The following is a 10,083-nucleotide window of genomic DNA, read 5'->3' as shown; positions in this document are numbered from 1 at the left end:
CCCCCTTCCCCAACCCCTAACACTTCCTTCTTGTTAAAGCGAGAAAAATAAGTGGAAATAATAGCGCGATACGTGTCGGAGAAAGCAAGACGTCCGTGGTGGTCGAACCCGCCGCGCCGGGCCGAAGCAGTTGGTGAGTGAGCGATATCCGGTAATGGGCCGGTGGTCCAGGAGGGGTAATTCCCTTCACACCTCCACGATCGAGCGGGTTGGCCGGGCGAGGCAGGGCAGGGCGTTACGTGCAGGCGGCGGCCTTTGTTCCGCTGGTGTGGGGCGGACACTCCGTACGTACACGTGGAGATTACCGCCCCGTGTCGCAATCCGTTCTGCAGCCCAACTAGCCCCTCTGTCTGCTGCTACGGAGCCGGGTCATACTCACGCACCCGCGATCTTCCCCGATCTGCAACCTCTACATGAAACAAACCCTGTCAATCCTTCATGTCTGAGAAATGTGTTTTAAAGCCGCAGAATCTCGCCACAAAACTGACAAAAATGGGGGGGGGGGAATAAGAAATTGCCCTTAAAGGAAATAGTTTAATCTTGTTAATTTTAGCAACACATTCGAAAGGTGCTCCTCACGCCCACTCTCGAAATTATTTAAAAAGTCGTTTGGAACTAGAGCGCGCGGGCTGGTCCCAACACATCCGGCCGCGCGCGGTGCGTCTGGACCCGCATCGGGCGAGAGCCGCCCGGCAGGTGGGGAGCAGATGATGATGGGACGTGGTGCGAATCCGTTAACGCGCCTCATAGATCTAACAAACTGGACCGTTTCCGCCGCCACCGCCTCCCTCGCGTTGGCGTGGCGTGGCGGTGTACTACACGGTTATGAAGTCTCATCTCATCGGGCCGCGAGACCCGCGTGTGGGAAAAGCGCTCAGCGGCGTGGCGTGGCGCTGCCGGGGGCGGGGGCGGCATGGGACTTTAATTAAAATTTGCCAACGAGAGCGAGCGGAGCGGAGGGCCCGCATGTTATGGGCGATGACAGGTTCGCGTGGTGCGGTTGTGGCGTGGAGTGGACATTGTGTGTGTGGTGGCGCAGGGCTGGGAATCGCCCCGGGAACGCCCCCTCTCTCCTAGCCGCGTAACGCTAACGATATGAGGTCGAGGTATCGGAAGACTATGCGCGTTTGTTGAAGAGGGTTTGAACTTCTCGTCGATCAAGCCATCCCCGTAGAAGCCTTAATGATGGAGGATACTCCTTCAAGCCTATCCAGTAGTGCAGAAGTGCCTTCTCATGGGTGCCCCACAACGCTACACGACCCTTTTGTGGAACATGTGCTGTAGGGCAATCAAGGGGTACCTCATTAAAAATTTAAGCGTACGCCAATTTTTCTTGATTTTTTTTTTCTGATTTTGCGATTATTTCCGATTTTTTAAGATTTTTGAAAAGCATCTTTAAATTAATTTTTCTCGATTTTTTCTGATCTTTTGGGATGGTGCTCACTGATTTTCTCGAGTGAAATGCCCCTTGAGGGCAACCCCTTCCCTCATTTCCAGGGGATGCCCTCGCGGGGCTGTAGGGCCGCTGGCGCCGGCCGGCGTGGCGCGCGGCGGGGGGCGATATGGGTCAGTAGAGGCTGGTCGATCGGGGCGTGGCCGGCGCGGCGCTGGCTGGCGTGCAGTGTGCTGGGCCGGACGGATCGTGCTCCAGGCCATTACGTCATGCAGCAGCAGTGGCGGCCGCGGTGGCAGCAGCAGCTGTTTGCCGTCCTATGAACTGGTGGAAGTCTCCCGAAGTCTCCTCCGGCAGGCTGGACTGGCTCCGCAGGGGTGCCTTGTCCGTCGCCGGCGCCGGGCCACCTCCTATGGCGACCGGCAGATAGGAAGCTGTGCAAAACTGGAATGAGAGCGGCATCCCCATCTTCCTCCTGCCTCCTATCCTGCGCGCCGGTCTGACCTCGCCCGCCTGGGGAGCCCCTGGCCCGGTAGGCAGACCCGCCCGACAGCCATGTCCGCTTCGAGCCAGGTTGCCTACCTCCAGGCGCCCCGTGCTGCTCACCGCCGTGAAGGTCCCCGCGGGCGCCCTGCCCTGGCCGGCCCTCGGCGCGTCGGGCTCATCCACTCTTGACGGCCGCTCGTGCGTCGCCCTTCTGCTGCGTCGTGCCGAAATCGCTCGCCGGTTGCGCTCATGACGTGACGGAGTAGCGCCCCGCGCGCACCATGAAGTAGTGCCATGAAGTGCACTGAGGAAACTAAGTGCGACTCTCCGTCATCGTCAAAGCAGCAGTGGCTGCGGCCGCGCGGCGCCGCGGCGCTCGCCCAGGCTCGTTAGCATTTCGACATAATCCGAAAGAGAAGGGGGGGGGGGGGGGCTGTCGAACTGAACGGATGAGCAGTCCGGTCCAGCTGGGGTGATCGCTGTGTCCACCTCGTCGCTGTCCATTATATTGCTCCACAGCTAGAGATTATAATTCTGCGGTGAAGTATTTTGGGGAATTTTTTTTTAGGAATTTGTTTCACATTAAATTGTTTCCTCAAATATTTTTTTAATTTTTTTCTAATATTTTCTAGACAAATTTTTCTAGAAGGGTTTCGAATTTTTCCGGAAAATTTTCCTTTTCACATTCATGTTTTGCTCCACAACTTCCCCTGCATCTACTTACCCCTTGGTGTTTTGCGCTCTGTCCGCAGGTACTTCGTGGCGACCATCCTGCAGTTCCAGATCCACAAGGCCATGTGCCGCGCCGCCGGCCAGTACGACCCGGACAACGACGAGCTGCAGCTGCACAAGTGCGACATCTACCGCTCCAAGGAGGCCGGCAAGATCCTCAAGTAGGTTTTTTTTGATAAGCGGAAGGGAAGACGGGCGGGACGGGGACGCGGGGCAGGGCGTTGCAGGGAGCTTGTTCCATTCTCCTCTGGCCCGGCCGGACGGCCGGCGCGTAATTAATACGCGGCTCCAAAACGCCCAAAGCGCGGCGCGCCGCCACGCCCCGCCACGCCCCGCCGCCGGCCGTAACTGGGTGGGCCGCGCCGCCTGGTTGAGGCGCTTTTGCGGACCGGGCCGGAAGCGTTTAGTGGTGATGGCAGGGACGTGTGTTGACGAGTGGCCAGGTGACGCAATCCATTGGATCTGATCCGATACTACTACTACTACTACTGACTGGACGGGGCTGCTGCTGCTGACCGTCGACACTCGGCGACGATTGGATTCGGCAGGAGGGGGCTTTATCAGAGACTATTCTGGACCCCCCGTGCCACGGCGAATGGGGTGCCCGTCATCGAACTGGGGCACCGGTGGCGCCTGCCTCTCCCTGCCCACCCTCCTGGCTAACCAGCGAGCGTATGGCAACTTTTCTTTTTCTTCTTTTTTCTGATTTGTCTGTGTTTTTTCTTCTTTTTTTCTTGACTTTTCCTCGATTTTTTCTGTTTTTTTCCCTTAATTTTTGGGGGATGTACATTGATTTTTTTTTAAAGTATGAAGTACCCCGCGCCTTCTGCCGCCCGGGTGGTCGGCAACCCAACGTACGCCGCGCCACGTGCGCCCCCCCTCCCCCCCCTTTTTCCTCTGTCTTCCCCCGCACACGATGACCACCATACCGATGACGCCGCAACTATCTGCGAACTGCGCGCCTTTTTTGTCCCGCCCTGCCCGAGACACAACTCTTCATCAGTCACTTACGTCTGCACTGCCGAAATGCAAAACCGACTTAATGAGACGGCGCGCGCGGTGCGACAGCGTGCACGTGCCGGTATCGGACTCACACCACCGACATGACGCTCCCGCTTCCTTGAGGAGCATAGCAGCCGTGATAACCGCCTATTTGTTGAAGTTTAAGGGCTGAGGGAGAAACGAAACACGTGGTTCATCAGTATGAATCACGCTGGGCAGGAAATTAGTTGTTGTTTGCTCATGATGTGTTGCCCTGTTTGCAGGAGGCTGATGGAGCAAGGGTCCAGCGCGACCTGGGGCGAGGCCCTGTACGCCGCCACCGGTGAGAGCCGCCTCAACGGGTCCGCGCTGCGCGAGTACTTCCGCCCGCTCGAGGAGTGGCTGCAGAACGAGAACCTTAGGACGGCCGAGTTTGCGGGGTGGACCTACGGTACGTGTGCGCGCTGAAATAGTGCCTTTGGTTAACATTTGGCTTACTTGTAGGGGGGTACAAATATCATAGGTCTCCGTGGGCTCCAATAATGTTCCTGATCCTTCTGGGACCCTATAATATTTGTACCCCCCTAAAGTACACGTGGTTTCTGAACCCCCCTATATGGTGGAGTGCGGCGCCTCGCAGTGCACGCCCCCCCCCCAATAGTCAGGTAGTAAAATTGGAACGACCCCTAACTTGACTGTCTCTCTCTCTCTCCGCAGACGGCGACTACTGCAAGCGCAGCATCGAGACGGCGGGGCTGGAGGTGTACGGCGGCTTCTACAACGCGGCCCCCGGCGCGCTCCAGGCTGGCGCCGCGCACGGGCTCCTGCTCCTCGTCACCGTCTCGCTGGCCCTCTCGCACCTCAGGCTGCCGCGGTGAGGGTGCCTCTCGCCCTCCCTCCCCGTCCGTCCCGCGCGGACGGGGTTGTACCTTCTGTGCCAACATTATTTTGTAATATGATGTCGAGTGCGCGAGTCACACTCGTTATCGCTGCTCCCTCTGTCGTCTTCGAGGAAACACATCCGGGTGGAGCACCCGCCAACGACTTTTTTTTCGGATCCCGTCCCTAGGGATGTGTTCGTTAAATACACATGCTCACAGTATCGGAGATAACAAATGTCACACCTAATTTAAATGCTGCCTGCCGGTAAAAAGACAAAATGCAAGGAGCAGTCCATAGACATAGGCTAATCATGATCAAGAGAATTTGCTGCTCCATGGATAAGCAAATTTCTCTGTACAAACCACTTGTTCAGAGTTGAAGATGCCTTAGTGATTAGACTGAATACTAGTTTGTGTGGAGTGTGTGATGAACATACAGGACATGAAGTATGGAAAAGATTCTCTTTACACTCAGGAATCTTGTCATACATAGATCTTGTAATTTTAATTTATGTATATAGTTCGTGTCAGTGATAACCAACCAATTTGTACCTAAGTCAGTAATAAATAAAAATTTAGACCTTAATTAATTGGTGCTTTTGTATCTTCTTTACTTGTTTACCCAAATGACGTCCGTTTGTATGTACACGATTTTAGCTACAGCCCGAGTCAGCTTAAACTGAACCTTCTATAGACGAATTAATTACTTCCGCCAATGCAGGAATATCAATCAGAAGAAAGCAGCGCTAAGAACTAAAGCGATGTACCCATATGAACCTGTCTCAAAATTCAACAAGGAAACATTTCCTTGGTCAAGAATTTGATCAACTTCATAAAGTAACAACCAAATGTGTGATAATCATGGTACAGAATGACTGCTGGGCAAGATTCAGAGGGAAGCTAGAAGATCTTCATAATTTTAATTTAAATACAGAGAATCTGCTGGTATAAATTTGTACCTAGAAGACAAACTTCAAAAGTTATCAATAGCATTGTATAACAATTGGTTTCTACCTACATATAAGACATAAGTTATCACTTGATGAAAATAATTGGTTCAAGCCAAATATCAATTTCAGTATGATGGCAAAAGAGTAACAAATTGACAGCAAAAAAAATCCACAGGCGAAAGTATTACAATGATCATCAGCTAGCAATATTTGGACTGGAACAAAATGCGATGAGGTGAAGAGGTTCTACTGTGCTACCAACTACAAACACAACACACACTTACTTGTGTTTGATGATAGAATATTGAAAGATGATAGTACAAGATCAGACAAAAGGGTACTAAAATTAAGAGAAGCTAGCTTTGAAATAAACCTATATTTCACTTGCATACACTGGAATGGTAGTCTTATTTATACTGATTGAGAGGATAAGCCTAAAACCTGACCAATAGATAATTATTATGCAGTATCACTTCTAAGATCAGTGTTACAGGAAAGCTCAATTGGAGTGAAATTTAGTAAATAAATTAAAAAAGACCACTTTAATTAATGTGACGCACATTGTACTCTTCCACAGTTTTCATCCTCGCTGCGGGAGTCTCGCCTTGATTGCGCAGGGTCCATGTCAACCAACATCACCTCTTCAGCATTATTAGGAATCATGATTTCTTCCCTGTTGCAAAAGTGGATAACAAAGCCATTAAAATCCTATTCTGGTTGAAAAATAAATGCACTAAGTGAACAACTTAATTTAATTGCACTGTACCTAGGTGGAAGGCACTGTTCAAGTTGGGGAATAAGTGCAGGGTCAATTGTTGCTGGGAAGTTCACCAAGAACTGGATGATGAGCTTGCCTTTTTCAAATGGATTCTTGTACTGAGGCATACCCTCATTAACTATGCACTTAACATCACCACTCTTGATTACTTCACCTGCAAGAGCGAGTAAAACAATGACAATGACCAGATAAAAATATGAATGATACTAATCACTTAAAAGAAATAGCATAAAAATTAGAATTAAGGGCCCATTTACGATCGTTTTTCTTAGTTAATATGAAATTTCCGTAGCATTGGTTCTTATGGTAGCATTTACGATCAATCCTTGGCTTAAATAAAACGGCCCGCTTAGTGAGAATTGTTTTCATCGGGATGGAAAATAAAATTTAAGCTAGCCTCTTGGTTAAAATAAACCCTTAAATTTTATCCCGCCGAGGGCACGAAGTACGAACTAGCCAATGAGAATGGCGGAAATGCCAAACAAACATGGCGACGGCGCCAAGAATTTTACTTAACCTCGGAAACATGCGGAAACGATCGTAAATGCCTCTCCGCGAAAACCCCTTAAATTAATGACAAAACCGCCTTCGCATAAATAAAATCGAATTTATATTAACTAAGCCAAAACGATCGTAAATGGGCCCTTAGATAAAAAAAAATCTAGTGATTATAATAGTAAAGAAAAGACTAACCTGGGAGAGATGTAATGACAAGATCTCTGTCATCAAGAGTTCTAATAACCTTCTGGAAACCACAAATAGCCTCAACAAGCTCAAGATGCATTCTCATGATGAGATTATTTCCAGACCGTCTGCAAGAGAAAGCACCCTTGGTAAGCAAATAGTATTTACATTTAAAAAAAAAGGGAGCAGTATAAAAACAATTAAAGTATATCAGAGCGAGTGAATAAAACTGAATCACATACTTAAATACTTCATGTTCCTTCTCGTCAAGGACAACAATCATGTCACCAGGCTCTACTCCAGGGTCTTGATCACCCTCACCAGAGAATTTGATTTTCTGTCCATCCTGCATACCCTTGTCAATGGGCACTTCAACAATCTTTCGCTCAGGAATGGTCTAAATCAAATAATTTAAACAAATTAGCCACTTGATAAAAAAGGTAGAACTGACTACAGACAACATGTAGAGAGCAAGTATTACCTTCTTTCCATTACACTGCTTGCAGCGGTCCTTCGGACTTATCCTTTCACCTTGCCCACGGCACTCGCCACATGTGCTCTGAACATGCTGCACAATATTAGGGCCCAGTTGCTGCACTTGAATTTGTACACCAACACCTTTGCAGTTGGGACAGGTTTCAACCTTTTTACCTCCCTTTCCTGAAGAGCAAGGACAAGATTATCAATGTCAGGGCAAACACATGAAAATAGTAACAAAATAAATGAGAGAGAACAATGTTGTACCTTCACACTTATTACAAACAACATTCTTTTGTAATTGAAGTTTGCGAGTGGTTCCTTTGTATAACTCCTCCAGAGATACTTTTAGCTGATGAACCACATCATTAGCATGTCGGGCTCTTTCACTCCTTCCACCACCACCTCCGAAGAAGCTGCCACCTCGGAAGAACATGTCGAACATGTCAACACCAGGTCCAAAACCACCACCTCCATTTGAAGCTCCTTCTTTGATTGCCTGCTCTCCAAATCTATCATAGGTCTTTCTTTTTTCAGGGTCCGACAACACCTCATATGCTTGGACTATCTCTTTAAACTGAAACACAAAAACAAATACCAAAATGTACAGGTTAATAGGAATAGATAAGGATGTTAGTCATGAGTTATAAATAAAAAATTGAGATTAACCTTGTGGCCTTCATCAGGGTTTTTATCAGGATGGTACTTCAGAGCTAATTTCTTGTATGATTTCTTGATTTCTTCAGTAGTTGCTTGAGGTTTCACTCCGAGAATATCATAAAACCTCGTTTCTTTCACCATCTTGACTCAGCAGTTTGCTTAAGTCTGCAAGTAAACAAAAAAAAAAACAATATATGGTTAATTTTAATAATAACAGCAAGTATAAGAGTGCTGTGCAGTTATAAGCTACCAAAAACAAATCAATGAAAAATAAATGTCATCAAAATTAGGGGCCACACAAGATAAAATGTACAATTTAAAAAAATGACAAATAATTAAACTTGGAGAACCTGTGAAAAGTTCCACTAGGTTGTATAAAATAAAGGAAAATTACGCCGGTCTGGTACAGGAACTAAGAGGGAAAGGATAAGAAAATTATAAAATTATCAAGCTTAAGTTTGCCTTGAACCCACGAGATTCGCAGTTATTCAGTGAGTATAGTGCCTCTTCCGGCTTTAGGTTATGTAAGGACTAGCCTTGGTTGGCCAAAGTGAAGCAATTTTAGTTCACATAATATTGACGCACAAACGCATAAAACCAATAATGTGACTCAATGAGAAAAGAGTGAGGTGCCACAACGAGCGTGACAATCGCGAACAAAGAGCGGGCACCACACTAGCAAGGACGAGATTTTCGTACGTTCACTCACAGGGGGCCAGAGCTAGCAGTGCAGAGGGCCTAAACACTTGCTTTTGACGTATAGTATTCCCCACGAGTTTCCAAAAATGCGAAACACACGGTCTTCGCACGAACACAAAAGTCTGCGCTCTCTCCCGACGACAACTAATCTCACACTGGACAAGGTAGAAACATACCACAGACGTTTGTTCTCGGGCCGCAGAGCAGCGAGGCAATCCAGAAATTTCCCGAGCTGAAAAGAACGAGGCCCGGAGGGGAGGTGCGGGTGCGGGGACGGAGGGGGAACGACCTAACCTATCTTTCGTTGTATCAGCGAGGAGTTGGTGGCTTGGTTTAGGTGTTCGTGATGATCCGTCGTAGTGAAACTCTCTTTCCAATCAAATGTGTGCCAAGAAAATATGTTACTACATGTTAGATCATTAGGAAAAAATGCATATCATTTTGAGTAACACATGAGCGATCGATACAGGCCGTCGATCAGCGGGCAGTGACTACGATCCTGGCGCCACCTTGACGGCGAATCAGCGAAGCTCACGCCGAACGCGCGCTTTTCAAATAGAGTCGCGCGTGTGCACGCTAGCGAAGGTGCTCGCGAAAATTACCCTCTGTCCGAGTCGCCATGCTTATCGCTGCCATTTAAAACTGTTAAGGTGGCCCCAGTATGGTCACCCGTCGCACCCATTACACCCTTCGTGGCTACGACTCGTCGGTCACGACGGGTGTGATGTGTGATGGGTGACCAATGTGGGGCCACCTGGACGCCCTCGCCGCACAAAGGTCCCGCCATATGCGAATCATCTGCCGCTGGGCCGCACGGTGACGTCGATACGCGTCGGAATCCCAGGAGGTGCCATGCGCCATCACTCAGGAGAGACAATAACGAAATTGATAAAGATAAACGCCGTGATAAGTCTGTGCCGCGCCACGCCACGCCCGCGGCCGCCGAGCCGCGTCCTGCCCGCGCCCGCCCTGCCTCCCGCGCAGTGAGCGGCGGGAGTCCTTGCTGTGAAGGGACCGCTCCGACATGCAGGCGGCCGCGGGTGCACTGGCCGCGTTGGCTCTCTGCTTGTTGCTCTCTGTCGGCGCGTGCGGCGGTGAGTGGTGGTGGTATTGGTCAGTGGCGGCGCTGGTGGTGAGCATGGTGGTAGTGATGAAGAGCAAGGATACACACCGCCGTCGTCGTCGTCGTCGTGGGGTCGGCCCGGGCGCACTGCGTGGAAACACTACTGGCCGTCGCCGAGGCCGGCCGCGGTGCCGACCCTCCGTGCGCGTGTGTGCGTGCGTGCGCTCGCGTGCTGCCCGTCCGATCGATGAACATTTCGACGTCCTTCTCCCCTCCTCCCCGGGGTCGTGCCCCCCCCC

At 49.8% G+C, this 10,083-nt stretch overlaps 2 protein-coding genes across 2 annotated transcripts in view; one reads left to right on the top strand and one right to left on the bottom strand.

Annotated features, from left to right (window-relative positions):
• LOC113212059 (angiotensin-converting enzyme-like) overlaps positions 1–5,063 on the top strand; it is a 98,098-nt gene extending 93,035 nt beyond the window's left edge. The window contains exons 11-13 of the mRNA XM_052266956.1: positions 2,632–2,772; positions 3,877–4,043; positions 4,310–5,063. Of these exons, the coding sequence (XP_052122916.1) occupies positions 2,632–2,772; positions 3,877–4,043; positions 4,310–4,470 (469 nt within the window). The 3' untranslated portion in view covers positions 4,471–5,063. The remainder of the gene's footprint in view (positions 1–2,631; positions 2,773–3,876; positions 4,044–4,309) is intronic.
• Positions 5,064–5,374: 311 nt separating this feature from the next.
• LOC113212082 (dnaJ homolog subfamily A member 1) lies at positions 5,375–8,187 on the bottom strand (the record flags this gene model as incomplete). Its single annotated transcript, XM_052266967.1, is given in 7 exon segments — positions 5,375–6,096; positions 6,190–6,355; positions 6,895–7,013; positions 7,128–7,282; positions 7,367–7,545; positions 7,630–7,939; positions 8,032–8,187. Coding segments are annotated over 7 exon segments (1,188 nt in total). The 3' UTR covers positions 5,375–5,969.
• Positions 8,188–10,083: the final 1,896 nt, after the last annotated feature.

The sequence above is a fragment of the Frankliniella occidentalis genome, unplaced genomic scaffold (genome assembly GCF_000697945.3).
Source record: "Frankliniella occidentalis isolate FOCC.00 unplaced genomic scaffold, Focc_3.1 Scaffold44, whole genome shotgun sequence".
Lineage (NCBI taxonomy): Eukaryota > Metazoa > Arthropoda > Insecta > Thysanoptera > Thripidae > Frankliniella > Frankliniella occidentalis.
The sequence above is the reverse complement of the archived record's forward strand: the minus strand, read 5'-3'. Positions and strand labels throughout refer to the sequence as shown.